This window comes from Drosophila teissieri, chromosome 2L (genome assembly GCF_016746235.2).
Source record: "Drosophila teissieri strain GT53w chromosome 2L, Prin_Dtei_1.1, whole genome shotgun sequence".
NCBI lineage: Eukaryota > Metazoa > Arthropoda > Insecta > Diptera > Drosophilidae > Drosophila > Drosophila teissieri.
In genome coordinates this window covers 9,836,881-9,863,081 of record NC_053029.1, presented here as the reverse complement: position 1 = coordinate 9,863,081, position 26,201 = coordinate 9,836,881, and the positions used below count along the sequence as shown (strand labels likewise).

Below are 26,201 nucleotides of genomic sequence, written 5' to 3'. Positions count from 1 at the left end.
TGCAGAATGACTCGTCGTACACCGTACACTTGTAAAAACGCTTTAAAAACTCCTCGAACTATTTTGTTGATATTGTCAAATGTGCGCGCGTGTTTGTGTTTGTGTGTCTGTGTGCGTGTGGTGCGGTCGGTGTTTGTATGTATGTGTGTCGGGTGGGGTGGGGGCGAAAAAAAGGTAAAATGAAACTCAAGGCGCGACGTGCAGGGACTGTTCCTCAGCGGCGCACATTACTCGACAGGACCACGGCGGAAGACTGTGTCAGGGAAAAATCCGCCGGAGCTCCGGCCGCCAAAGTCGCACTCCGAAGTCAAGAGTCCTCGCGCGCGAGAGAGAGAGTGAGAGAGCTTTGCGCCGGAGCTTTCCGCACGCTTACTTTCGCTTTCAGTCGGCAGGACATCAGAACCCAAGGCTGAGACTGGGACTGGGCCTGGGAACTCAGTAGGCACAGGTCAGAAATCGGGGGATACCGCCAAACATCCCTCGACGGACTGACCTACAGCTACCCCAGTGAGGCTAATCCTTGATTCCAATTTGTTCTTAGATTCGCCACACAAGCCGCACTCTACAGTCAAACCTCCATAAAGATTCCTGTTCCATATAGCTTGCCAGCTATGTATTTACCATACAGCTAAAAGCCAACAATCTGGAATTGTTAAATGGTAAACGAGTGCAGTCTAAATACTAACATTCTCTTTATTTAAATATTCCTTTGTATAAGATTAAAATGCATGATGTACTAGTTAATAGTTGCAACTGGTATTGGATTTTTCCATGGTATACTTTTTATATGTAACCTATACGCTTAGTTCGTTAATTTACGTGTTTTTGCAGTTTTGTGGTTGCTTTTGCTCACTCTGTTCGAAATGAATGCAGAATACTGTAATTTGTTACGTGTAAATTACAAATTAAAAATTACAAATGGGTAATCATGCGATTTATGCATCGTTTTTAAGCCTAAAGGTGGGCGGCAATAAATTATAGAAGGGGAACAGGATCAGGATGGAATAGTATCAGTTACGAGAATAAATTAGAGTTTGGAAACAAAATCAACTTTTTTTTTTCCATTTTCTGAGATTATCGTATAGTATGTAGATAGCGAGTTTAGCGTAATAATGATCTTTTAACTTATAGCATACAATTTGCTGGATTTTTGTGTTTTGTGTCACTTTCGATAAGTAGCAGCAGAGTTTCGATGATCAGTTCTCAGATTTTTCCTACGTGGAGCAGTATTGTTGTTGGCAGCGGTATACGTGTTTGTAGCAGCATTTGGAAAGCCAAGCCGCACACCACCTAATCATCGATAGTGTACTCGGGCATCTTCTCGTACTTTTGCTTGGTGGCCTCGTGGGTGGTATCCACAAGCAACACTGTGTGCGAGTAACCCATGGTCACCTGAGGTATTTTAATGCTATCCAGCTTCGGCACTTCCTTGGGCACCGTCGACGACTTCTGGAACTCCCCAATGCCCAGCTCTCCGAACGTGGGCGATGCGCCCCAAGCGATCAGTGTGTCGTCGGCCGAAATCATAATCGATGTATTGGCACAGCCAATGTCGGTGATGTTCCAGCCGGACAGATCCTGCACTGGCTTGGGGTACATGTTGGCCTCGCCTGTCTTCTTATTCTGTCCGAACAGAAACAGAAGGCCCAGCTCGTTGACGATCAGACTGAAAGTGGAACCGCAAAAGACGCTGCGCCCACCCCGGCCCTGTGTATCGAAAAACTTCATTAGGCGCGGTACCATTTCGTCTTTGGGCTCTGCGTGTCCGAGACGCCCAAAACCGCCAAAGCCCCAGCTGTAAACGCGCTTCTTGGAGTCGATGGCCACCTAAAGAGAAAAATTGACTTTAGACTTGAAAAAGTAGGGAATCTAGATTATCCACTTACCGTGTGGTTATTGCCGCAAGCAAAGTCCACTATCTGGACGCCATCGACTGGCGTTACATGACCCTCCTTGCTCTTCTCTATGTACAAAACGACCTTTTTGGGCGACGTTTCGAAGTGGAATGACAATTTGTTGGCGTTGACAAAGTACTTGGCGTCAGTATTGTGTCCCAATTGGCCGTACTCCGGCAGCCCGAATGTGTGCAAGCTACCTTTAATGTCCAGAATGACCGAGAACTCAGCTCCGCACCCGATACGAATGATCGGCGGACCTCGGTAGTTGATTGGCGTGGGCGAATAAATGTTAGCATGGGTATTTCCCACACCGCACTGGCCGGACTTGTTTTCGCCGCAGGCGTATACGGTTCCCGTGTCGGTGAGAAACAGAGTGTGGTGCCGGCCGACTGCAGCTTGGACAATATTCAGCTGTTCCAGGGCCGGAATAATGGTGGGCTTCTCCGCCAACTTGATGTCCTGGCTGAGGCCCAGCTGGCCGCTGGGATTACGGCCGAAACCAAGCGCCTTGCGGTCAATGTTAATGAGAATGGTGTGTGCGGCACTGGGTCCGCTGGCCACATATCGGTACTGCGAAAGAAAAAAAAACTCAGTAATCAAGTGGACTACGACTGTGAAGAATAGCTTACCTTTTCTTCCGTGAACCGGTGGAAGCTGTACAGATTCGGGCGCACCTTCGCGACGTTCTTGCGGTCCCGCTTGCCAGTCAGGTCCCAGGTCACCATGCCGGCGACCAGCATCTGGCCTGGAGTCTTCTCCAGCGTGGCCAGCAAGTCCTCGGGAAGCTTGCTAGGCGGATCAAGGTCGTCGTGGGGAATAAGAACCTCCATCTGGTTGGCGGCCGCTGCCTGCTGCTGAACGCCGTCGTCGTCGGACTCGTCGCTGAACTCGTCCTCGTAGTCCGACTCCTTCTTCTTCGGACGCCGCTTGTTGGGCCCGGCTCCGTTGCCACCTGCCTTGCGCTTGGCCGACATTTTCTCGCTACTTGGGTTTGTTGTGGACTGGACTCGGCTGGATCTCTCTGCTCGGCGGCTGAAAGGGAGTAATGTAGAAGATAAGTTAAAGCCCTGAAAACCGGAACCAGACTTCGCACGCAGCAGAGCGTAGCGAGTATTGTGCTTATGTTATAATCTTCATGAACTGCTGAATACGTGAAATCGAAAACCAATGCTTATGAGACGTAAGCAGGGTCATGATATAAAACTTGGAAAGACGTTGGAATATTCTATTTTATATATAAAATTAAATTGAACATGTGTTTCAAAACATCAGCTCATGTACATTTTCCAAACGAGAATGCGAGATATCACGAGCTTGGCTTCGCATAAACGCTTCACAAGCAAGCCGCTCTCGCCCGCTTGGTGGTGTGTGTTTGGTGTGCTCGCGTCTGTGTGACCCTGTGTTTGTGTGGTGGTTTTTGCACAGAAACAAAATGAAAGCCGCAGCAAGCGACGCCAACAGATATAGTGAATAGTTCTAGTCTTTGATAAATGAGTTCTTGATACCCGATAAACTACGCATTTTTTGCATTGTTTTAGCTTCTGAACTAAAGAAGTCCAAGCCGAAGTTACAAAGTAGACAATGCCCGGCGCAAAATTCACCTTTAAAATGGTAGCGTCACTTTACAAACACAAAGACATTACACGGTTTCAACGTATCAGATAAGTTTGTTGATTTATTGTAGTCTTTGGACTATTTTGGGATGAGCCCGTTTTCTCTAATTTATTTATTTAGCGGGTGAACTTACAGTTCTGTGTGCGGCTTTATTACTTTTCACAGCAAAATTACAAACAACAACGCTAGGTTACAGAGCTGGAACATATATCGATGTCTGTTCGCGACGCGAGTATCGATGTTTCCATAAGGCAACCAGCATCGATGTTTTTGTTTTCTTGGCAACCATCGATTACTTCCATCGTTCACACTGGATTTGTGTCTATCGAGTTTTGTAAAATATTATTTGTTTAAGGAACATGTAATATTTGTTTATTTATATGCATAATTCGAACCAAGAAAATATTTAAAACTTTAAGTGCGACTTTCTTCGTTCTTAAAGGTTACTTCTCATTAAGAAATTTTAAAAATATTAATAGAATAGTCAAAATAAACTTCTAGTGTAAATAAAGCCATTATTATCATTAGTTTGCCCACTCTATTGAGTTTATTAAACACAGAAGTGTCAGTATCGCCAAAAATCGTTATATCTAAAGTTTTGTTTATTGAAACAAACACATGTATGGAAATTAAGCATAGTTCATTTGAAACGTATTTGATTTAGCACAAAACGGGTAATACATTGGCTTCTTGTTGGAGCAGCCCACTCCTACATCACAACTGTATGAGCGGCTGTCCCTGGCGCTCGCGGTAAGCGGACACATCTGGCATCAGTTCCCTGCGAAAGCGCTCGTGGTTGCGTGTGAACTCCTCCAGTGCTTTGACCTGTCGACGCTGACGCTCGGCACCGCTGATGGTGCTGTGATTGTTGTTGACCGCTCCCTGATCCCGGGCGTCGGGATAGAAGACGCTGTTGGCGATTCCAGGAGCGGGTGTGGGACGGTGCTGAGCCCTGGGCGTTCCACTTGGGCTTCCGTTTCCGTTAGCATCTGCAAGTAGAAAGTGCCTGTAGCCGGGCTTTGGGAATATGCAACAGATTTTGCAGAGTATGTCGCCCAGTGGCATTTCGCTGACTAAACTAGATTGGCTCCGAGTAAATGGCAACGATAAGCTGGCAATCGAAGCTCGGATTATACTGGGGGCATTCTACCCTTATCTCTAGCGTTTACTAACGGTAGACTCACTTTGGGTTGGGGCAAAACAGCTGGGTTTGGGGGCACAAATGCCGTAAGATTGTGTTTACAATTCCCTGAAAAATTTTTGGGGTTATGATCAGGTATTTGCCAAGTGTCCCATTTGAAACTTCTTAAAATCAGATGGACCTAAAACCACACCTAATGCTGACAAAATGATCGGTGTAGTCATCTCCATAAAAGCCCAAAAGGTGGTGATTCATTCCGTGCACCGATTTGGCACAACTGTTCAGCTACTTTTTGCATATCTGTACCCACAGTCAACAGCATTGTACATTCATTTAAAGAGTAAATACATTATGAAGGAATCTTGTGTATACCTTGCTTGCTCATCAGTTTCTCCTGCTGCAGCCGCGCGTTGCTTGATCCGAAGTATCCGTTGATAAATGGCAGGGGCGACATGACTACCCCGCCCCTCAGTGTGCTGTCTGGCGGCGGAGGAGCGGGTCTGTTGAATGGATTCGTCCGTCTGGGCGGCGGTCTGGGCTTCGCACTCTCCGCGGCACTTTGCGGTCCGTCAATGGCGCTGCCGAGCATCTCTGTGGGTTAAAGTACGCACCGGATTAGTACACATGGATTATGGGATTAGGTTCAGTGCAGTCTCACTGTTTCTCGAGTCCTCCATCTCTTGCAGCTGGCGCTTCAGCTCGGCGAGGATGATGCGCTTGTACTCGTAGCCGGCGCAGGTAAGCGCCTTCATCCACGTCTCCATGCTCTCCTGGTTGTCGGCGGCGAGGACGTATGTGCGGTTGCCGTTAAAGGCGATCTCGAAACAGTAGTTATCCACCTCGTTGGACAACTCAATGGTGCATCCCTCGACAATGATAAGCCCCAGGGGCTCCTTGTCCAAGCGCGACTCGAAGTAGAAGAGCAGGTTGCCCTTCAGCACGAAGTAGCGTCGCTGAAAGGCCTTGTTGACCTCGCCCCGTTTGTTGAGGAAGCCTGCAAGGCGTTCGGCGATTATGGGATTATAATTATTAATAGACGAGCGAAACGGTTCGGTGGCATACCTTCCATGTCAAAGGGCGGCGTCCTCGCGAACACGTACAGGTTCTTCTCGTTGATCTTCATGGCTGCACTGTCTCGGGCTGCATTCGAAGCGAATATGGGTGTCCTATTTCCTTCTCTCGCCCCTTATTATTGTGATGAACAGGTAACAAAATGCAAAACGAGAAACAATTGACGCTGCGCGAACAGCTGATGGCCAGTGCTGCCACACCTCCGCCGGTTATCGATTGCTGGGTGCTGAATTTCTTGCTTTCGATGTGATTGCAAACACAAACGAATTTTGGATCCTGCGAAATGTCGTACCTACTCACGGAAATAGCACTGGAGATGCTGGGCTACAAGTTCTACGACACCAATGGCACCTTCCACCTGACCAACTTTCAAAACAACTCGACGCTCAGCGAATTGCATCCCGATGAGCCCTCGCTGGCGGAGTTCATTGAGCAAACAAATCAAGAGCCGGAACAGCAGCAGGAGTTGCACACGCTGGCGATGAAGGAGGACGCGGACGTAGATGCCGCCACCATACCCGAGTCGCGCAATCCGAGGCGCACGCCCGCCAAAGCGCTGGCCAAGATAATGGACTACGAGAGCGAGAAGATAGTCAACCAGATCAGCACTCGTTTGGAGCGCTCGGTGGCACGACGGGCGGCGGCGGAAAGCGACGAACAGCTGGCGGAGATCATCGACGAAGAGAGGAAGCTAATCGCGTCGGATGCCGCCGTAATGCACAAGTTTCGTGAATTCGTGCAGAGTCGCTTGCAGCGATTGGACAAGGGGCCTTACGAGAAATACGCACGCACCTTTGGGCCGGAATAGGTTACTGCCGTGCAATGACAGAGTGAAACCAATAGATTGTTTAGTAAATAAATTAATAAATAAGTTACCGATACAGGGTGCTTGCGGCACTTTCTTTCTTCGCACCAGTGTGTCCACTCCATGGGCATGCACTCCCCAGCGATAGCGCGGTCTATCGGAGCCAGTGTCATCCTTAGCAGCACAGCACGAGTAAAGGTCAGCTCTCGTAACTTGTCTCGGAAATATTCAATAATTTCGAGATTGCCGTCAAAATTCGAGCCGTGTACTTCAGCTAACGCTCCCCCGTTTCATTCCATTCCGTCTGCCCCCGCAGGCGCAGGTCAGCCCAAATCTCGGCTACCCATTTAGGATACACAGCCCGACATCCCGACGGTGACGACAACGGCGCTTGCATAATGAAAATCTGGACATCGGAGCACATATTCAACCACCCGTGGGAGACGGTCACGCAGGCGGCGTGGCGCAAGTACCCCAACCCGATGACGCCCTCCATCATTGGCACGGACGTGGTCGAGCGCCGTGTGGTGGACGGTGTGCTGCACACGCATCGCCTGGTCCAGTCCAAGTGGTACTTCCCCAAGTGGACGCACGCGCTGATCGGCACGGCCAAGACCTGTTTCGCCAGCGAGCGCTCCACAGTGGATCCGGAGCGCAAGCAGATGGTGCTAAAGACGAACAACCTTACCTTCTGCCGCAACATCAGCGTGGACGAGGTGCTCTACTATGAGCCGCATCCGTCGGACGCCAGCAAGACCCTGCTCAAGCAGGAGGCCACCGTGACCGTCTTCGGTGTGCCGCTGTCCCACTACATGGAGGATCTGCTCACCTCGACTATTAGCACAAATGCGGGCAAGGGTCGCCAAGGTCTGGAGTGGGTGATTGGACTGATCAACACGGAGGTCAAGGGCATCGCTCGAGGCACCGACGAACTTCTGCACAACACACGGCGCTCCATCGACGAGGTGACGGAGAGTGCGCGGAAAAGCATGGACGAGATCAGCACGCAGGCCGCCAAGGCGGCGAAGGCGATGCACATTACGTAGGTGGCGACGAGGCGACAGTGCAAGGTCGCGCGGGGGCTGTTCAGTAGTGAATTATTTATATGGCGTGCGGTCGCCGTTTTAGTACAACTAATTAATCGATGGCATGATGGACATCTAGCAAAACGTGGGACAGCACCACTTTCTTCTATTCTCAAGCCATTCAATGCATATATATTTTATAACAATAACTCCCTTTCGAACGACCCGGCTACTCTATGAGTCATCTCTGCTTGGCCGACGGCCGATAAGAAGTGCACCCAAATGGCAGAACTGGAAGGAACTCACGCTAGTGCTGGCCCCCATTTATGCAGATCAATATACCTAAAGTACATAGTCAATGTAAGCTTTGTAAACCGCCGCAGATTTCGAGGAACGAGAGGAGCAATTAAACGACATATTTGCCTACGATCAGTGTCAAGTTCAATTGTTTAATTTTAATTCGCTGCACACATGTACTGCGCCTTTTGCATTCGTATTGCGTTCAGAACTGCAACTGCAGCGATCTATTCGCGCATTCTGTGTATAAATAAAACCCAAGAAAGCCGATTTGTAGGTTTTTTTATACATACGTGATTGGCGATTTTTGGCGTCTGCTTCATTCGCATGTCACTTAGAGCACACGTGCCTAAAAACCGTCGGCGGCATACCAACTGTGTGCATAGTTAGCGTCGAAGAACTGGAAACTGATATAAGCCTTATCAGGTCTATCAGTTGCGAAGAATGTGTTTGAACAGACGGGCTGATAAAGGGAAATGTTAGTACTTGGAAACAAGTTCATTGATTGAACCACTACAGTTATACGTTTTTGGGTACATTTGTAAATTACAGGTAATGTAGGTAGGTGTACCTAACTAATCAAAAGAAGTAACTAGTCGTATAAGCATGTAATAAAGATAAGCAAGTAGTCCTTATGAATGACAATCAAATTCGTCGGTTCGTTGAACCCTTGTAACGTTAACCCTTGCATGTTACGCAATGAGTGCGATGAGCGGGAGCTTTCAAAGCTCTGTCCGCCTAAGGGTTAATTTGAACTGTAAGCCCCATCGCTGTGCAGCACTGGCCAACCGGTCAGCGAGCGGTGTGGTGGATTGAGCCGCAGAGTGAGGGGAAACCGAGCTGAAGCCCCAAAACGATCGTAATTTGCAATTGAGACGCACGTGTGCTCCGCTCAGTGTTATTGTGCTTCAATTTGGGGTAGTTGGCGTTTATTATTTACATTTACCTAAATTCATTTAACCGACCATTCAGCCGGGCAGGTTTCCGTTCGCAATGGAAAATATGTTTACGCTGTCTTATCAGCAAACTCCCAGTCGGGCAAAAACAAAAACAAGTTGTGACGCCAGTGCAGCGATTGCTGCAGGCGATTCCATCGATTCCGCTCGGCTGTAACCTGATCCACTGCTGTGGGCTGTGAGATGTGGGCTGTGGTATAGGTGCCGCCAGTTGATAACCCCCAGCGTGGGCACGGCCCCACTGGTCGTCAACCGCTTCGCAACTCCCCAAGATCATTCGCGATTCGACGAGCGAGGAGTGCACACTGTCTGTACTCAATCAGCATTTCGTTTCTTGCAGCCCCACGACATGGTCATCCTTCGCTTCTACGATGTGCAGGCCCACTCCGCGGCCGAGGAGCAGGGTGTCCTGCGCCGGTTGCGCGAGGAGGACGCCGCCGTGGTGTCCGTGCGCATGGAGCGCTGCTATCATCTGGAGTACAGCGCCCAGGCCGAGCACTCTCTGGCCCTGGACGAGCTGCTGGTGTGGCTGGTGAAGCAGCCGCTGAGCAATGGCCAGAGCCTGTCCAGACAACCTGCCCTGCTGTCGGCAGGGCCGAGGCAGTTGCTCCTGGAGATCGGGCCGCGCTTTAACTTCTCCACGCCGTACTCCACGAACTGCGTGAATATATTCCAGAATCTCGGCTACTCCGAGGTGCGTCGGGTGGAAACTTCCACCCGCTATCTGGTTACTTTTGGCGAGGGATCGAAGGTGCCGGAAGCAGCCAGGTTCGTTCCTCTGCTGGGCGATCGCATGACCCAGTGCTTGTACACCGAGGAGAACACCCCCAAGGCGAGCTTTGACGAGCAGCTACCTGAGCGTCAGGCCAACTGGCATTTCGTGCCCGTTTTGGAGGAGGGAAGGGCGGCGCTGGAGCGGATTAATCAGGAGCTCGGCTTAGCCTTCAACGACTTTGATTTGGACTACTACCACGACTTGTTTGCCAAGGAGCTGGGCCGCAATCCCACCACTGTGGAGCTCTTCGACTGCGCCCAGAGCAACAGTGAGCACTCGCGCCACTGGTTCTTCCGCGGACGCATGGTGATCGACGGGGTGGAGCAGCCCAAGTCGCTAATTCGCATGATCATGGACACGCAGGCGCACACGAACCCCAACAACACTATTAAGTTCAGCGACAACAGCAGCGCCATGGTCGGATTCGAGCACCAGACCGTAGTCCCGTCCTCCGTGGTCGCTCCCGGTGCAGTGCATCTGCAGAGCGTGCAGTCGGACCTGATTTTCACGGCTGAGACCCACAACATGCCCACTGCCGTGGCGCCCTTCAGCGGAGCCACTACCGGCACTGGCGGACGACTGCGCGATGTCCAAGGCGTGGGCAGAGGAGGCGTGCCGATCGCCGGCACCGCTGGTTACTGTGTTGGCGCTCTCCACATTCCAGGTGAGCACTTGTTTATTTGAGTACTCAATTGCTATTAGCTCAATATTCTTTTGTTAATTCACGACTTCCTCATCTTTGCAGGCTACAAACAGCCATACGAGCCCTCGGAATATAAATACCCTCCGACGTTTGCGCCACCACTTCAGGTGCTCATAGAGGCGAGCAATGGCGCCTCTGACTACGGCAACAAGTTCGGCGAGCCAGTGATCTCCGGCTTCGCCCTCTCCTACGGGTTGAACAGTGCGGCTGATGCCAGCCAGCGGGATGAGTACGTGAAGCCGATAATGTTCAGTGGTGGCCTGGGCACCATGCCCGCTTCCATGCGTGAGAAGCTGCCGCCGGCTCGTGGTCAGTTGCTGGCGAAGATCGGGGGCCCAGTGTACAGGATAGGAGTGGGTGGCGGTGCCGCAAGCTCCGTGGAGATACAAGGATCCGGAGATGCTGAGCTGGACTTTAACGCCGTACAGCGAGGAGACGCCGAAATGGAGAACAAGTTGAACCGCGTGGTGCGAGCCTGTCTAGAGTTGGGCGACCAAAACCCCATCTTGGCCATTCATGACCAGGGAGCTGGCGGCAACGGCAACGTGCTCAAGGAGCTGGTGGAACCAGGCTTCGCCGGAGCCGTTATCTTCTCCAAGGAGTTTCAACTCGGCGATCCCACGATCACTGCCCTCGAACTGTGGGGTGCCGAGTACCAGGAAAACAACGCCATTCTCTGCAACGCTGATCAACGCGAGCTGCTGGAAAAGATCTGCCGGCGTGAACGCTGTCCCATTAGCTTCGTGGGAGTGGTGACGGGAGATGGGCGAGTAACGCTGCTGGAGAAGCCTGCCCCCAAAGATCTGGAACAGGCTTTAAACGAGTCTAGCAGCAGCGCCGTCTCACCGTTCGACTTGGAACTTAAGTACGTTTTGGGCGACATGCCCAAGAGAACGTACGACTTGAAACGCGAGCAGACGCCGCTCAAGGAGTTGAGTCTGCCGAAAGACCTGCTTCTGGACGACGCCTTGGAGAGGGTTCTTAGCTTAGTGGCCGTCGGTAGCAAGCGTTTCCTCACCAACAAGGTGGATCGCTGCGTCGGAGGATTGATCGCACAGCAACAGTGCGTGGGACCGCTGCAGGCTCCACTTTCGGACTACGCGTTAACCACCGTCTCCCACTTTAGTCACTCAGGAATCGCCACATCCATTGGAACACAGCCACTGAAGGGACTCCTCGATCCGGCTGCTATGGCCAGGATGTGTGTGGCTGAAGCGCTGAGTAATCTTGTGTTTGTGAAGATCAGCGAACTGGCGGACGTCAAGTGCTCTGGCAACTGGATGTGGGCTGCAAAGCTGCCTGGCGAGGGTGCCAGGATGTTCGACGCCTGCAAGGAGCTCTGTCAGATCCTTGAGGAGCTTCACATCGCCATCGATGGCGGTAAAGACTCTCTGTCCATGGCAGCTAAGGTGGGCGGAGAGACTATCAAGTCCCCGGGTACTCTCGTCATCTCCACCTATGCTCCCTGTCCGGATGTGCGGCTAAAGGTTACGCCTGATCTTAAAGGACCCGCCGCTGGCTCAAAGACTTCTTTGCTCTGGATAAATCTGGAGAACAGCGCTCGCCTGGGTGGATCGGCTCTGGCTCAGGTATACGCGCAGCAGGGCAAGGAGGCGCCAAACTTGACAAGAAGTGATCTGCTGGGCAAAGCATTTGCAGTTACCCAATCCTTGTTGGGCGAAGGACTTCTTCGGGCAGGACACGATGTCAGTGACGGAGGATTGGTAGTTTGCCTGTTGGAGATGGCCATCGGAGGACTGAGTGGCCTCAGAGTGGACCTATCGGAGTCCTTGGCCAAGCTCAAGAACTTCGATAAGGCTGTCGAGAAACTTAATCGTCCCGAACTAGCTCTTCTCTTTGCCGAGGAGTGTGGATGGGTGGTGGAAGTATTGGAATCAGACCTGGAACGGGTTCGATCCTACTACGAAAAGGCAGGTGTACCAAACTACTATTTGGGTGTGACCGACGGATTCGGACTCGATTCAAGAGTGGTACTCAAGAACGGCAAGTCAGCGCTGCTGGATCAGCCACTCCGTCTGCTTTACAAGAAATGGGAGCGAACCAGTTACGAGCTGGAGAAACTTCAGGCCAACCCGGAGTGCGCCGAGGCAGAGTACAATAGCCTTGAGTATCGCCAAGCCCCCCAGTATAAGGGACCACAGAATCTGCAGGCCGAGCTAACTCTCAAGCGATGCTCCGCTCCAGTTCGCGTGGCCGTGCTCCGTGAGGAGGGCGTCAACAGTGAACGTGAGATGATGGCCTGCCTGCTGAAGGCAAACTTCGAGGTGCACGATGTGACCATGTCGGATCTTCTTCAAGGTAAGCTCTATGGTAAATTCCTATAAAGGGGTTAAGACTTATCCAAATGATTTATTCTTTCAGGCACCGCAAGCGTGTCCCAATACCGTGGACTGATTTTCCCGGGCGGCTTCAGCTATGCGGACACTTTGGGATCCGCCAAGGGCTGGGCAGCAAACATACTCCACAATCCCCGCTTGTTGCCGCAGTTCGAGGCTTTCAAGCGTCGTCAGGATGTCTTCTCCTTGGGCATTTGCAATGGTTGCCAGCTGATGACTCTCATTGGATTCGTAGGCAGCTCGGGAAGCGAGGTTGGTGTGGATCCGGACGTGGCCCTGCTCCATAACAGATCGCAGCGATTCGAGTGTCGTTGGGCCACAGTAAAGATTCCAAGCAACCGCTCTATCATGCTCGGAAGTATGAAGGATCTGGTGCTGGGTTGTTGGGTGGCTCATGGTGAAGGTCGCTTTGCATTCCGGGATGAGAAGCTTATTAGCCAATTGCAGTCGGAACAGCTGGTGACACTGCAATATGTTGATGATGAAGGCAAGCCCACGGAACTCTATCCTCTTAATCCGAACGGTAGTCCTCAGGGAATTGCTGGCCTTTGCTCAACGGATGGACGTCACTTGGCCCTAATGCCACATCCTGAGCGGTGCTCCTCCATGTTCCAATGGCCCTATGTGCCACCTTCATTCGAAGTTTCCCCCACACAGCCGGAAAGTCCATGGCAGATTATGTTTAACAACGCCTACAATTGGTGTGCCAACTCGAATCAATAGTAATTCTATAGGAATTAAAAGCGGTTAAATACATTCTTGGCATTTATGACCTGAAATATCTAAATACAATATACAATTCACGAATTTGTTTACTATTTTTATAAAATAAACCTAAATACCTATACAACTTTTTAACTCGAATACACTTACTTATGTGAAAGTAATGCCGTCACGACGGATAGAAATGAAAGCTAATGTGAAATTTGTAACAAGCACTTAAGGTAGTTGGCCTTGGCTGCTGTGGATGCCATATACTTGGAGTTCCAGTCGTGTTCGTTGATTTGCATCACCTTGTAGCCCATCATCTCTAGATGTCTCATCTTCAGAGAGTCGGGACCACGCAAGGCAGTCAGATCGTTTTCACAAAAAGAGTCGAACTTCAGCAGGAGTATTGCCACCCTAAAATTGGAATCATTAATAAAGTACTTAAATTATATTACTTTCGTTTGTGTGCTAACTTAGTTATGCGATCCAGCATTGTGGCTTCCACGGGAGGTGCTGGGATGGGCTTCCTATCCCGATCAAAATGTATCACAAAGTCTATTTGGTAGCCGTAGGGAGTAGTGTGGTTGCAGCGAAAGTGGTTGTCATTCTTAAGAAGCTGTTGCAGCAGCTGCTTCACCTCTGCTGTGGACTCACTAGGTATCACTGATTCTATAAGGAATATATGATTAAGAACGCTTATAGGAGCATTATAATTATGGATTACTTTTGCTGATCTGCGCCTCGATGTAGTTCTGTTGAAACCAGGGCACATTGGCTTCCGGAAAATCCAGGCATACGGTGCGATTCAATTGCATAACCAGGTTAAGGACCCGTTCCGGATAAGTTGCTTTTGAGTAGCAGACCTGTATTTCATCCTCGATTCGCTGAATGAACTTCACGCAGAATACTTGATTGATTAGCTCCTCAGGTATTGATTTGTAGAAGCACAGTGCTAGACAAGCCTGGACGATCGACAATCCACTCATCTGGTCAAAGTCTCTGAAGCGAAAATAACATTATAGATTTGAACATTTTAGGAAGTTTATGCCCACCTTAGCAGTACTCCGGAGGCGTGGTCCAAAGCCTCAACGGATGCAGGCATGTAGCCCAAATTATACGAACAGGTCAACACTTTCTCCACTGTGTCGCCGGTAACGTGCTCGTGCTGTTCGGAAATGTAGGCGAACATGGACTCCAGGAGCTCGGGAACAAAGAAATTCGAAGCGTTGAAGTTGTAGGCCATGTCCCGAACCACCCGAGAGTTGAGATCCTTGCAGGGCAGACTTTTGTACTGTGCCAAAGCCTGGTTGTAAACCACCGTGTTCTTTAGCTCTGAAAAGGGATATAATTGTTTATATGGTAATTGAACCGACGTTATCAACAACTTACTCTTGCGATGACTGAGTGTTCTGACAATCATGCTCAATTCGCTGGCATTTAGGGGGTCCTCTTCGGCATCAGTCAAGTGCCTCTCGGCGCAACCAATGAGAATGCTGTCCATAGTGGACAGCTGCATGCCAACTAGTGACGGAAGATGCTGGCGAAAGCGTAGTTCACTGGCTATTTGCATGCCTCGACTGAGTAGGAAGCAATCCTGAATGCCCAGCTGGGGAGCCATGGCGAGCATTTTGCTTAACAAGAAGTTGGGAAACTTTTTCCAGGCCAATGGGGTCTGTCCGTAAGCTAGCACAAAGGATGCAAGTCGTGCGAACTTCGCTGGCAGCCTTCCCGCAATGTCCTGCTCCATAGCAGTCATGCACATGCGACTTAACTTTCGTTCCAGTTCTAAGTGTCGGTAAGTGCCTCCCAGGTTGTTATTAAAGTTCATGTAGCGTTGACAATGTCTCAGGAAACGTAGGTGAGACTGCTCCTCCGGAGACGACTCCAGCTCTCGTATAACTCCTGACCAGTATGTGTTGCAAAGTCCAATGTCGGAGACCTTTAATGCACGCAGTACGCTGAAGAAGTGTCCACTCGCACCAGGCAGCAGCCAGGCCTCTTCGGAGTAGAGCAATTCCCTAAAATGATGCACATACTTGTCTCTTTGCAGGGGCGTAGCAAAGGGAGCTGCACACGACAGGGCGTCAGCTGAGCTTTCATCCTGCAGCAACTTTTCAAGGGCTTTCTGGAGCGGCTCCATCAGGGCGGCGGGTTCTTGGTGGTGCAGAAACGCGCGACACATGCTCTTTAGATCTGCAGACTCTATTTGGTGGATGCAAGGTCGCAATGCCAGCATGACCTCCCGAATCAATTGGGTATGATTCTGAGACCACACTGGATTATTCAGCATGTGGATCACCTTAAGAAGAGCCTTCGGAGTTTTATGGCTTAGGGCGCCGCTTTGCATCATTTCAGTCAAGCGCAACTTAAAGCGTGTAAGTAGCTCGTCGTCAATGAGAAAGTGCAGCTGAAAGAGGCACGTGGAAAGAAGGCGAACCTGCTCCTCGTTGTGGCACGTATTTATATGATGCTCTACGTGCGGCACAAAGTTTCTGCACACAAGTGGAGTGAAGAAGTCGCGTTCCAAGTTGATTCCCACCGAGAGGCGAGACAAAGAGGTCAAGGGAACGGCTTCATCCTTCACTTCTGGGTCGATTAATTGTAGGGCTCTCGTCAGCACGGCCTCCACGACTGCCTCAGAGTTTGGTATGTGCATTTTGCGCAGGTACAGGTAGCACCTACTGAGATCATTGATCTCCAGTTGGTTTACATAGGGACTCAATATTGGTAGCACTCTAAGCAGCACGCGCTCCGTAATGGCATCTCTACTTGGCTGGTCTGTGTCGTGATAGAGCTTCCACAGCAAAGAGATTCCCTCCACCACATGGGAGCTCTGCATGCCATCACAGCTCTCCAACACATCTATCAGCTGGTCGCCTGTCTTGGCCTCCTCTAGTCGGGTTAGTAGAGCATCCTGTTCCTGAGCTACGCTAAACTTGTCCTGGATATTTCCGTTCACCAGCTGCGAGTGCTTCCTCAGTTTTTGTCCCAGTGCCGGCAGCAAAGCAGCTGTTCGTATGGGAGGCTTTGCGCCAATGTTAACCTGCCGTCGCAGGAGCTGAAACTGACGCACCTGCAAAAGGTACTGTAGGTACTTGCATTGTGTCCGCGGCAGGTGGTTCAGATACATGCCACTTTATCTCGCGCTTATTCAGAAATCGTTAAATAATATCAAAATTACGCCGTATAAACATGTGAGGCGATTTTGGCGACCAGCTGGTGTCGGGGTTGCCATGTGGTTATAACTATCAGTACACTGAAAGCAATACTAAACAAACATGTTTAATGAAAATATACTATATACATTTTATTATATTTGCTAAATTATTAGCGATATACGTTTAATTCGATAAGAAATTACTAATATTTTTAGTTAGAATTAAAAAACATTGTTTTTTAAACAGGTTTATTTAAAGCAAATGTGGCAACTCTAGCTTCCAACAGGTTGTTCAAAAGTTGGTTTTCAGTTTGTATGCAACAGCTGATAATCAGCTGACTCAAATTCGACCATACAACAATCGAACTGCATTACTAATACCCTAAATAATTTCATACGCTTAAACAATAGCTTTATTAAACCGTCAGACAATGGCATACACTGATCCTGCACAAAGGAACCATGTGATCGTGCTCCAGGACGGCTACTCCCGCCAGGAAGACGGAGATGAGTCCGCCATGCGGGCTAACTGCACCTGCACACTGGTCCGCTGCCGGGATGGCACAAACATAATCGTGGACACCATGACAGCCTGGGATGGAGAGCACCTGCGTTCGTTGCTGCAGCACCAAGGTCTGGGCGTCGATGACATCCACGTGGTGGTCTGCTCCCACGGACACTCTGACCATATCGGTTGCAACTACCTGTTTCAGAAGGCACGCATGCATTTGGTAGGCGCATGTGCCTCGCATCACGACCTCTACATGGACCACCTTGGCAGTGGAAATCCGGACGAGCAACTGGCCCTGGACTCGAATGCCGAGGTGGTAGTGAGACGCTCGCCGGGACACACCCTCAGCTGCGTTTCCGTGATTGTGGACAACTCCCAGCTCGGGGGACGCGTCGGTATCACCGGAGATCTCTTCGAGAGACGCGAGGACATCGAGGACGAGACCATTTGGATGGACGCTGGAAGCGAAAACGAGAAGGTGCAGCGCAAGGAACGCAGTAAAATTTCACATCTTTGCGAATTTATTGTCCCAGGACATGGTCCAATGTTTCCTGTCACCCCAGCAATGCGCTGTAAGCTAAAAGAAGACGCTGCTTCTAGCACTTAATTTAATAAACATAAAATACATATATGGATGCATATATGTATATTATTTTTCTTCCCCCGTTTTCTCCACTTTGCATTCAGTAACAGATAAACAATGCAAAGACATTTTTATTATCATTCTGGGGTCGTAGCTAAGTTTACTTATTTAAATAAAGCAAATCAAAATCAAATTTCGCGCCATTTCAAAATGTCCCTTTGGTACTTTTATCCAAAAAATGGGACATTTGTCCAGATGATTTTATTATTGCGCGAGTTGGCAGCACTGCTGCATGAGTTTTGGTGAATTGCATTTAGCTAACAATTGGAAAAGAAAACACAGCTGCACAACCAGCAACACAATAGCCATACACCACTCGTGTCCATCGCGCAATGGATCCCTCCGCGAGCCTGGCCGACAAGTTGGCCTCCAAGACTGCCAGCAGCAATTCCCTGGACAGCAGCTCCAAGTCCAGTTCCCTGGGCTCCAAGCACGGAGGCGGGGAGAACGGCGTTCTGCGGGACACGCCCTTCGGCTATCTGGAGGGCGAGGAGGACCAGGACCAGAAGAACGACGTGACCTATGTCTGTCCCTACCGCGGTCCCGTGTTCGGCGCCCTGACCATAACCAACTACCGCCTGTACTTCCGGTCGCTTCCTCTGCGGGATCAGGAGCCGCCCGTCGTCGTCGACGTGCCGCTGGGCGTGATTGCGCGCGTGGAGAAGATTGGCGGTGCCACGTCGCGGGGCGAGAACTCGTACGGAATCGAGATATTCTGCAAGGACATGCGAAACCTGCGCTTCGCCCATAAGCAGCAGAATCATTCGCGCCGGACGGTGTTTGAGAAACTGCAGGCCAATGCCTTTCCACTCTCGTACAGTGGACGCCTCTTTGCATTCGCACACGCCGCGGCCAACTCGGTGAACGGGAACGGCGGCTGGGACGGATGGGCGGTATACGAGCCGCTGGCGGAGCTGCGGCGCTTGGGCGTTCCCAACGACATGTGGCGGGCAACCAAGCTAAACGAGTCCTACGCCATTTGCGATAGCTATCCGGCCGTGTGGGCTGTGCCCAAGGCGGCCTCCGATGATTTCCTGAGGCGCGTGGCACAGTTTCGCTCGCGCTGCCGCCTGCCAGTGTTGTCCTGGATGAATCCCCGGACTCAGGCGACCATTACGCGGTGCTCCCAGCCGCTGGTGGGTGTGAGTGGCAAGCGGAATGCCGACGATGAGGCGTACCTAAGTTTTATCATGGAGGCGAACGCCCAGTCAGACAAGTTGACCATCATGGATGCGCGACCAAGCGCCAATGCGATTGCTAACAAGGCCAAGGGCGGCGGCTACGAGTCGGAGGACGCGTACAAGAACGTGGAAATCAACTTCCTCGACATTCACAACATTCACGTGATGCGAGAGAGTCTGCGCAAAGTGAAGGAGGCTTGCTTCCCCACCACCGACGACTCCAAGTGGCAGACGGCCATCGACAACACACTGTGGCTAAAGCACATTAGGTGCATTCTGGCCGGTGCCGTTAGGATCGTTGACAAGGTGGAGACTATGAGCACCTCTGTCGTAGTTCACTGCTCGGACGGCTGGGATCGCACAGCCCAGCTGACGGCCCTTTCCATGCTGCTGCTCGATCCGCACTATCGCACAGTGCGCGGCTTCGAGGTTCTCATCGAGAAGGAGTGGCTCTCCTTTGGCCACAAGTTCCAGCAACGCATTGGTCACGGCGACAACAAGCACTCGGATGCAGACAGATCCCCAGTGTTCCTGCAATTTATCGATAGCGTCTGGCAGGTTAGCCAGCAGTTCAACAATGCGTTTGAGTTCAACGAGCACTTCCTGATAACCATCGTGGATCACCTGTACTCGTGTCGATTTGGCACCTTCCTCTGCAACACGGAGGCCGAGCGTGTGGCCGAAGGTTAGACCGATTGCTGTTTTCATGGACTTGAAAATAATTCTCACATTTATTGCAGATCTGAAGCATAAGACAACATCCTTGTGGACGCACATCAACTCTTCGCTGGACCAGTATTTGAATCCGCTTTTCCCCTCGTTCACGCATGGGGCCGAGTTGGTGCTGCGTCCCATCGCCAGCGTGAGATCGGTCCGCCTGTGGAAGGGTCTATACTGTCGCTGGAATCCCGGGCTTTGCGCTCCTCAGCACGGCTGCCAGCGAACCCGCGAACTGCTCTCCAAGCAGGACCAATTATTTAAGCTCGTGAACGAGCTGCGGCTCAAGTCGAACAACCGCAGCAACAGCATGCAGACAACTACGCGACTGGCCTCGCCTATGCACTAATAGTATTGCTTTTCTATTCCCCCTACTTGTACGCATATGTAGCGCACTTATTGTGCTCTATGTTCTAATTCCAAATAAAAGATTTTCTTGAATGGAGAGCTGGTCGATTCAACATTGTCACAGTTGCCCATCTGAAAGTTTAACCATATTATCGCATGTAATTAATCATTCTCCCTTGTTCTGATATACGATTCATAAAGGAGACACTTGGGCAGGAGACCAACTGTTGCATGCTCCTTGCGATTCATTCATAAACACAGCTCCTTACAGGCGCCTGCGCGTTGGACTACGCACGTTAAATCCCGAATCCCACTGTTGACACCACAGGACACAACACGTTTCGGCTTTGCGCCAAAATGAAATCACAGCTGCCGCTGCCTCAGTACGACATCGCACGTTCATCGGGACAGACGTGTTCCGTTTTGCGGTGGGAAGAGGACAGGTGTTTAGAAAATATCAGGAATGTGTTCGGATTAGTCATGCCTGCTAGGATATGTGTGCTGCTGGGGCTTCTGTGCCTCGCGAGTTTCTGCCGCGGTAGTAAACAGCCAGGGGAGGTGCTCCTGGTCATTGCCTGCCCCCCGTATCCTCTGCAGGCCAGAAGTGAGTGCTCATCCTTATCGCACAACGTGCTGAAGCAGCAGCAAGCACTGGTGCTGGCCGGGATCTTCCCCGGAGAATTTGTCCTAAAGGTCCATGTAATGCATGAGCTGCTTAACTACTGGACCCTGCTGGACGCACTGCCTCATCTGCGAGCCCCGGCACGTGTGCTGGGTGCGCGTACGGAATGGATTATATGGTGTCAACACAACACGCGTGTGTCCTCGCTGCGCGGCCTGCTCGAGCAACTGCGTCGCCAGGACTCGAGGGAGGTGAGTTTGCCCCCAGAGGCCACAACTGTGCCCTGTACCACTGTGCTTCCTCCAGCTCGCCTTCTATGGCCACGCCCTCTACGATGCGGAGGCCACCATTATCCACCACTTCTGGAACTACAAGGGTGCCCAGCAGTTCCCATACCCCATGCTCAGTGCCGGAGTCGTATTCACTGGCGCTCTGTTGCGAAGGTGAGTCCTCATTAATGAGCATATGGAAGCAAGTTATCACTAATGCATTGCGATACAAAAGGAAAAGTTGTTTTAGGCACGAACAATCCATATTGACAATTGATAAGCTAAGCATTGTTATACAATCATGTAGGCATAGCTTGAATGAATCACTCGCTTCCAGGTTGGCGGATCTGGTTGCTCCCACTGGCCACAACATCACCCTTCGCAGCGACTTCTCCATTGATGCCTCTCACGAGCTGGCTCGCTTTATTTTCGACAATGTATCGCCGCATCCGCACATTAGCACCCCGATTTCCGGAGGAATCATGCTGAAAGGTGCCAGCTACATTTGCCCCACCGCCGCTTCCGTGCCGCACAGGAAAGTGGCATGTGTGCTGCATGCGCAGCCGGAGGAGCCACTGACTTCTTTGGGGCAGCGGAGGAATGGCTGTGTAAGTTTATTTATGCCTCGCATGCCTTCTTGCAGCAAAATCATATATCATGCTAAGGGGCTTTTGATTAAGATGAGGTATTTGCAAAAATGGCAAGTTTTGTCCATGTTTCATGAGTGTATTGAAGTTTCCCCGCTTGAATTGATGCGAAAGTAAGGCCACCTTTGCTTTCTAAAGGAAAAATATGTTTAATTAACTTTTCTTAATTTGATAATAGTGTAGAAACTGGCTAGTTAAAAGCAGGCAAGCAACCCAGTTTAAAGCCTTTAAATCAAAGTTCATTGATAGCAGACTCAAGCATATTCCAGCAGATTCAAGGTGCAGCCGAAGCAATTAGCATTCGAAACCTCCATAACCATAAATTCTCTATCGACCCCGAACTGATACCCACCGTTTCCATCTCCATCTCCGTCTCCCTTTCCGTTTCCGTATCTGCAGCTGCACACAACAGGATCGCACATATACTTCGCCATCAAAACCTGTGCGAAATTCCACAAGGAACGCATACCAATCATCGAGCGCACCTGGGCAGCCGACGCCCGGAACAGGAGATACTACAGCGAGGTGGCAGGTGAGCAGCCCGACGACAATGAGCGGGCAATTAAACCGCACGGGGGGATCGGGGGCACTAACAAAAGCCCCTAACTCAACCCACACCCATCTCATCCATATACATATGTGTGCCTGGGCAAACATTGAATTTCAGCCAGTGCGATTGGCCAACCACCACTCGCACTCGCACTCCCAATTCCCCAATCCCCTGCAGCGCCAGGCGGCGAGGAGTTCACTTATTGAATATTCATTGATTTGACTTTCCGATTTCCCCCACTCCTTATGCCCGCCCCAACGAAACTCTCAACAGACGCCGGCATTCCGACAATCAGCACTGGGATACCCAATGTGCAGTCTGGACACTGTGCCAAGACAATGGCCATCCTACGATTATCCCTCAAGGACATTGGCAAGCAACTGGATATCCGCTGGCTCATGCTCGTCGACGATGACACGCTGTTGAGGTGAGATGCCATTTACGGATTGATTGGGATAAGTGGGGATACTTTTGAGTGGCCACTTTAACAGGGGTTTAACGGCCAACTCTATGGAATGATGCCCATATTTTACACACCGCTGCTGATCCATGGCTTATTTTCTTTAATTTAAGCCAGTAGTGCACTTTTTATTGTGATTGCTACCCTATAAAGCACATTGTATATGCATACCTCAGTCGGTCCGCTATGAACATATGTACATATGTTCTCATCATCGATTATATTAGTAGGTTCCCTGATCACACTTCAATATCTTACGGCTTTAAAATGAAATCCTTTTAGGTTTCATATAAACCACGAACACAAACGGAAGTGTATTTAAACTTCGGCTTGCCGGAGGCACTCCGCTGCCTTGTTTCCAATTATGTTTCCAACCCAATCGCATGACGGCGCATTCAATTAAAAACGATTATATTGATATACCCGATTCATCGGGTACTTTCCATCGGGTAACCTCCACTCATCCACACCCATTTCGCCACCAGTGTGCCCCGCTTGAGCGGCCTCCTGTGCCGCCACAACGCCACGGAGCTGGTGTACCTGGGCCAGCGATATGGCTACCGACTGCACGGTCCCGACGGCTTCAATTACCACACGGGTGGTGCCGGCATCGTGCTCAGCCTGCCGCTGGTGCGGCTCATCGTGGAGCGCTGCAGTTGTCCCAGTGCCAGCGCACCCGACGACATGATCCTGGGCTACTGCCTCCAGGCGCTGGGCGTGCCGGCGATTCCCGCTGCCGGTATGCACCAGGCCAGGCCGCAGGACTACGCCGAAGAACTGCTGCAACAGCACCAGCCGCTGTCCTTCCACAAGTTCTGGAACACCGATCCGGAGCACACCCACCGCAGCTGGCTGGGAGGCAGCCTGGTCAACCGGAGTGCTCCGCTGGCGGCGCACAAGGAACAGCCCGCAGCTGGACCACTCCCCGCGATGATGGGGCGGCATTCCTTGGCCGCAGGCGTCGGATTGCTGCAGGAAACGGGGCTGGGCAAGCACCTAGATCTCTGAGCCGCAGAGGTGAGTGCTGATGCTGACTGTCGCAGTCAGTTGAACTTTCGGGTAGAACCCGAAAAGCAATCTGCAGGCAGCCATCAAGCGGCTGCCAAGCACACAAATTGCCATTTTCTATAGGACGAAATTAAAATTGGGACTGGGTTAGTCCGCAACTCTGTGCATTCGTCTGTTTTGCGGCTTTCGTGTCAGTTTAATTAGTAGAAATACTCAAATGTGGCTGCGAATTTCCTTGGCGGTGCTTGGGCATGGAAAATATTCATTTTCCAGCATTCCGGTGACATCATTGCCAGCATTATCCGCTGACACAGATTCGAATCGTTCTAAGGCAGCTCAGCAAAAGTGGATCTGGACAGTGACAGGGACACACTGCCACAATGAGGTTATCCAAAAAATATGTCTGATTTTAAAATGTGCGGATAACCTTCCAACAATTGGTTTAAATTGCGGTGGTGAGCCTTGAATATCTTGGCTACTAATTTATTTCTGGAGCCACGAAGTCACTAAAATGGCATTCTCCACTTTCCATATGCCTCCTTCCGGGAAATTCGCCATTAGTATATTGTGCAGATCAATTTCCCAGCAATGGAATGCATATAATTTGCATTCGATTCCATTCGACGACTCTTTAATCACATCGCAATCCAAAGTACCTGCTTAAATCAACATTTTTTCGCACCTCGGCCGCACTTTGACCTCATTAAATGCAAATTTTAAGGCTCCGAGCGACGAATTGGTGACTACTTCACTTTCGGGGGCATCAACAGTTTACGCTTGGGTGCACTTTTCGAATGGCTGGCGAGGCTCTTGGGTGTTGTATGTTGGATGTTGCGCCAATCCGCCCATCGCGTATCCGTCGGATAAACAAAGGGGTCAATCTGCACGGAGCGGAAAGTCTAGTCAAGCTCTTTAAGTGCCATGTTGGCTTCCTTATCGTCCCTCTTTAATGCATGGCCCTCTTTAATTATTCAGCTACTAATCAATAGGTTTTGCAGGTCACAAAGTCGGCTTATTTCCAAATAGGCGTAATTTATGTGTCAATTGGTTGGTTCAGTCCGTTGACAGCCGTAGAAGTGGGCATTTAATTGGTGTTGAATTAATAAGCGACTGGGTGAAAGTTCCTGTCACTTATGGAGTTTGTTTACTTTACTTTGGGCATTTTGCTCTATTGCAGAATTTAGATATACAACAGCCACCGGCTGTGTGTATTATATTTTTATAGTGGCGATTATTGTTTATTTATCAGTCTCGTAAGAAGAGCATAAAGCTTAAATGGAATTTATCGAAAGATAGCAAACAAAGAAGGTCTCTATGGCTTAAATGGCACGGAATTGATAGCAAAGATTAGACACAAATATTTATTGCTTCTGAGGAAGATGTTTATGAAACGATTACATATTTCTGCTAGTTTTTCCAAGTCCGGATACACGGATGCCGCAGTAAATTAATGCAATGAATTTCTGTTTGTTCTGGCTGCTCAGGTGGATCTCCCGAAGTCGCTTATTTCGCCCACGGCGGAGGATGCAGTGGTGTCCACGTCGACTACGTGCTGCCCGCTCGTCCTCCGCGTCCGTCTGTCCTAATTAGTTGCGGATTTTTCAATGAACACCAAGCCCAAAACCACGACCCTCAAGCCGAAGTCAACTGCAGCAGCCGCATGGCCGTACTGCGACAAGTTGAATTTAAAACAAAATTTAATTTGTATAAATGCCGCATGTGAGTCAAGTGGCGTCGAGTCGAGTGGAGTGTGCCCTTCCAGTTGGTTTCGGTTTAAAGTCACTGGGAGGAACCCACTTGACTGGCCGCACAAGGGACTCTTTTTCGGAAGTTCGCTGCACCAGTTGCAGAATCTTGAGGGATTCCATGCATTTTGGTGGGATTTCATATGGGATTTGGCATAGAGGAGATGGAATTCCTAGGGATGCAGATCAAGCACCACTTTCAGGTCAATTTCATATCATACTAGCTTCATTCAAGCTCAATCTCCAAAAAGTATTGGTTTTCTTCATTTTCTTTTAACACATTATATGTAGCATCCTCATGATTTTCAGTTTACACTTTATGTGCTACTCCATCAGCTTAAGTCCTCAGAAAAACTGTTTGAAAACGGTGCGGATATCATCTTGAGTTGGAGGGGCACGTAGAATTTTGCGACTTTTGCATAAAATTACAGTTTGTCCTGCAGATAGACACTAGTGGAGATTACATGGACAACAGCCATGTGGTTGCCTGTGGCTCTTTGGAAGTGGATTACGCCGTACAATGTGACATCACTGGGAGTCCAACGAGGACAGCGGCGTTAATCTGTCCTGCAACATCTAGAAGTAAAGCCATCAGAAAATTTAAGTAACCGCCCCAGAGCTGGACAGGATGAACAACAGGGCAGAAATTGTTTAAAAGATTTCTTTCGCCTCAATTCCTGGTTCAATCCTTGGGGATTTGCGAGCTTCTTGCGACGGGGGCGAGGTCGAAGTTCAACGGCGCTACAGCTGTGTGCAAAATATTAGTTACAGAGCTGGGAATTAAAGTATTAAATTGACCAAAGTTGTTTGATTTTCAATTGAGCGTTAAGTAATAATTATTTGTATATGAAAACATTTATATAGTAATCTGGAAATAACTTCTAAAATTATATCACTATATCCATAATCAAAGAGTTAACTTGCATTGTTAAATATCTTCAGTAATGCATTTAATGATTTAAGAAATGAGAATATTTACTCTTATGTTCACAG

The 26,201-nt window shown here is 49.9% G+C and overlaps 9 protein-coding genes across 10 annotated transcripts; 6 read left to right on the top strand and 3 right to left on the bottom strand.

Moving 5' to 3' along the window:
• Positions 1–675: 675 nt before the first annotated feature.
• LOC122619952 (protein RCC2 homolog) lies at positions 676–3,761 on the bottom strand. Its single transcript, XM_043797195.1, has 4 exons — positions 3,646–3,761; positions 2,528–2,930; positions 1,887–2,468; positions 676–1,827 (listed from the first exon to the last, which is right to left on the bottom strand). Exons 2-4 carry the CDS (start codon positions 2,870–2,872, stop codon positions 1,291–1,293), a joined length of 1,464 nt encoding a protein of 487 aa, XP_043653130.1. The 5' UTR covers positions 2,873–2,930; positions 3,646–3,761; the 3' UTR covers positions 676–1,290.
• Positions 3,762–4,093: 332 nt separating this feature from the next.
• LOC122613406 (sesquipedalian-1) lies at positions 4,094–5,857 on the bottom strand. Its single transcript, XM_043787604.1, has 4 exons — positions 5,716–5,857; positions 5,312–5,647; positions 5,026–5,244; positions 4,094–4,501 (listed from the first exon to the last, which is right to left on the bottom strand). Exons 1-4 carry the CDS (start codon positions 5,774–5,776, stop codon positions 4,227–4,229), a joined length of 891 nt encoding a protein of 296 aa, XP_043643539.1. The 5' UTR covers positions 5,777–5,857; the 3' UTR covers positions 4,094–4,226.
• Positions 5,858–5,991: 134 nt separating this feature from the next.
• On the top strand, positions 5,992–6,676 carry LOC122613571. Its single transcript, XM_043787839.1, has one exon. It carries the CDS (start codon positions 6,008–6,010, stop codon positions 6,530–6,532), a length of 525 nt encoding a protein of 174 aa, XP_043643774.1. The 5' UTR covers positions 5,992–6,007; the 3' UTR covers positions 6,533–6,676.
• Positions 6,590–7,980, top strand: LOC122613484 (protein slowmo). The gene is made up of 2 exons (XM_043787722.1): positions 6,590–6,727; positions 6,846–7,980. Exon 2 carries the CDS (start codon positions 6,928–6,930, stop codon positions 7,573–7,575), a length of 648 nt encoding a protein of 215 aa, XP_043643657.1. The 5' UTR covers positions 6,590–6,727; positions 6,846–6,927; the 3' UTR covers positions 7,576–7,980.
• A 655-nt stretch (positions 7,981–8,635) lies between these two features.
• On the top strand, positions 8,636–13,492 carry LOC122614201 (phosphoribosylformylglycinamidine synthase). Its single transcript, XM_043788728.1, has 4 exons — positions 8,636–8,769; positions 9,148–10,246; positions 10,328–12,604; positions 12,668–13,492. Exons 2-4 carry the CDS (start codon positions 9,157–9,159, stop codon positions 13,363–13,365), a joined length of 4,065 nt encoding a protein of 1,354 aa, XP_043644663.1. The 5' UTR covers positions 8,636–8,769; positions 9,148–9,156; the 3' UTR covers positions 13,366–13,492.
• LOC122614210 (FAST kinase domain-containing protein 1, mitochondrial) lies at positions 13,411–16,571 on the bottom strand. Its single transcript, XM_043788741.1, has 5 exons — positions 14,740–16,571; positions 14,403–14,682; positions 14,075–14,349; positions 13,824–14,019; positions 13,411–13,764 (listed from the first exon to the last, which is right to left on the bottom strand). Exons 1-5 carry the CDS (start codon positions 16,478–16,480, stop codon positions 13,557–13,559), a joined length of 2,700 nt encoding a protein of 899 aa, XP_043644676.1. The 5' UTR covers positions 16,481–16,571; the 3' UTR covers positions 13,411–13,556.
• A 282-nt stretch (positions 16,572–16,853) lies between these two features.
• Positions 16,854–17,734, top strand: LOC122626308 (metallo-beta-lactamase domain-containing protein 1). Its single transcript, XM_043806508.1, has one exon. It carries the CDS (start codon positions 16,939–16,941, stop codon positions 17,623–17,625), a length of 687 nt encoding a protein of 228 aa, XP_043662443.1. The 5' UTR covers positions 16,854–16,938; the 3' UTR covers positions 17,626–17,734.
• A 148-nt stretch (positions 17,735–17,882) lies between these two features.
• On the top strand, positions 17,883–20,056 carry LOC122620424 (myotubularin-related protein 2). The gene is made up of 2 exons (XM_043797874.1): positions 17,883–19,527; positions 19,583–20,056. The coding sequence occupies exons 1-2, from the start codon at positions 17,994–17,996 to the stop codon at positions 19,906–19,908; spliced, it is 1,860 nt and encodes a 619-aa protein (XP_043653809.1). The 5' UTR covers positions 17,883–17,993; the 3' UTR covers positions 19,909–20,056.
• A 265-nt stretch (positions 20,057–20,321) lies between these two features.
• Positions 20,322–25,746, top strand: LOC122626400 (beta-1,3-glucosyltransferase). 2 transcript variants are annotated; one of them, XM_043806648.1, is made up of 7 exons: positions 20,322–20,780; positions 20,836–20,972; positions 21,136–21,406; positions 21,845–21,977; positions 22,269–22,422; positions 22,941–23,472; positions 25,652–25,746. In XM_043806648.1, exons 1-6 carry the CDS (start codon positions 20,388–20,390, stop codon positions 23,461–23,463), a joined length of 1,611 nt encoding a protein of 536 aa, XP_043662583.1. In that variant the 5' UTR covers positions 20,322–20,387; the 3' UTR covers positions 23,464–23,472; positions 25,652–25,746. The 2 variants fall into 2 exon arrangements, with proteins under 2 accessions (XP_043662583.1, XP_043662582.1); XM_043806647.1 differs by lacking the exon at positions 25,652–25,746 and having other exon boundaries at positions 22,941–23,583.
• Positions 25,747–26,201: the final 455 nt, after the last annotated feature.

Excerpts from the sequence above, each read along its gene's own strand:
- LOC122613406 (XM_043787604.1), bottom strand. The coding sequence starts at position 5,776 with ATGAAGATCAACGAGAAGAACCTGTACGTGTTCGCGAGGACGCCGCCC. Across the intron at positions 5,648-5,715 it reads GCCGCCCTTTGACATGGAAG|GCTTCCTCAACAAACGGGGC; the intron begins GTATGCCACCGA and ends AACGCCTTGCAG. Across the intron at positions 4,502-5,025 it reads GAAACTGATGAGCAAGCAAG|ATGCTAACGGAAACGGAAGC; the intron begins GTATACACAAGA and ends TTCTACTTGCAG.
- LOC122614210 (XM_043788741.1), bottom strand. The coding sequence starts at position 16,480 with ATGTATCTGAACCACCTGCCGCGGACACAATGCAAGTACCTACAGTAC. Across the intron at positions 14,683-14,739 it reads AACACTCAGTCATCGCAAGA|AGCTAAAGAACACGGTGGTT; the intron begins GTAAGTTGTTGA and ends ATCCCTTTTCAG. Across the intron at positions 14,350-14,402 it reads GCCTCCGGAGTACTGCTAAG|AGACTTTGACCAGATGAGTG; the intron begins GTGGGCATAAAC and ends TTTTCGCTTCAG.
- LOC122619952 (XM_043797195.1), bottom strand. The coding sequence starts at position 2,872 with ATGTCGGCCAAGCGCAAGGCAGGTGGCAACGGAGCCGGGCCCAACAAG. Across the intron at positions 2,469-2,527 it reads ACCGGTTCACGGAAGAAAAG|TACCGATATGTGGCCAGCGG; the intron begins GTAAGCTATTCT and ends TTTCTTTCGCAG. Across the intron at positions 1,828-1,886 it reads CTTGCGGCAATAACCACACG|GTGGCCATCGACTCCAAGAA; the intron begins GTAAGTGGATAA and ends TTTTCTCTTTAG.
- LOC122626400 (XM_043806648.1), top strand. The coding sequence starts at position 20,388 with ATGCCTGCTAGGATATGTGTGCTGCTGGGGCTTCTGTGCCTCGCGAGT. Across the intron at positions 20,781-20,835 it reads GTCGCCAGGACTCGAGGGAG|CTCGCCTTCTATGGCCACGC; the intron begins GTGAGTTTGCCC and ends TGCTTCCTCCAG. Across the intron at positions 20,973-21,135 it reads ACTGGCGCTCTGTTGCGAAG|GTTGGCGGATCTGGTTGCTC; the intron begins GTGAGTCCTCAT and ends ACTCGCTTCCAG.
- LOC122613484 (XM_043787722.1), top strand. The coding sequence starts at position 6,928 with ATGAAAATCTGGACATCGGAGCACATATTCAACCACCCGTGGGAGACG.
- LOC122613571 (XM_043787839.1), top strand. The coding sequence starts at position 6,008 with ATGTCGTACCTACTCACGGAAATAGCACTGGAGATGCTGGGCTACAAG.
- LOC122614201 (XM_043788728.1), top strand. The coding sequence starts at position 9,157 with ATGGTCATCCTTCGCTTCTACGATGTGCAGGCCCACTCCGCGGCCGAG. Across the intron at positions 10,247-10,327 it reads TGGCGCTCTCCACATTCCAG|GCTACAAACAGCCATACGAG; the intron begins GTGAGCACTTGT and ends TCATCTTTGCAG. Across the intron at positions 12,605-12,667 it reads CATGTCGGATCTTCTTCAAG|GCACCGCAAGCGTGTCCCAA; the intron begins GTAAGCTCTATG and ends TTATTCTTTCAG.
- LOC122626308 (XM_043806508.1), top strand. The coding sequence starts at position 16,939 with ATGGCATACACTGATCCTGCACAAAGGAACCATGTGATCGTGCTCCAG.
- LOC122620424 (XM_043797874.1), top strand. The coding sequence starts at position 17,994 with ATGGATCCCTCCGCGAGCCTGGCCGACAAGTTGGCCTCCAAGACTGCC. Across the intron at positions 19,528-19,582 it reads GGCCGAGCGTGTGGCCGAAG|ATCTGAAGCATAAGACAACA; the intron begins GTTAGACCGATT and ends CATTTATTGCAG.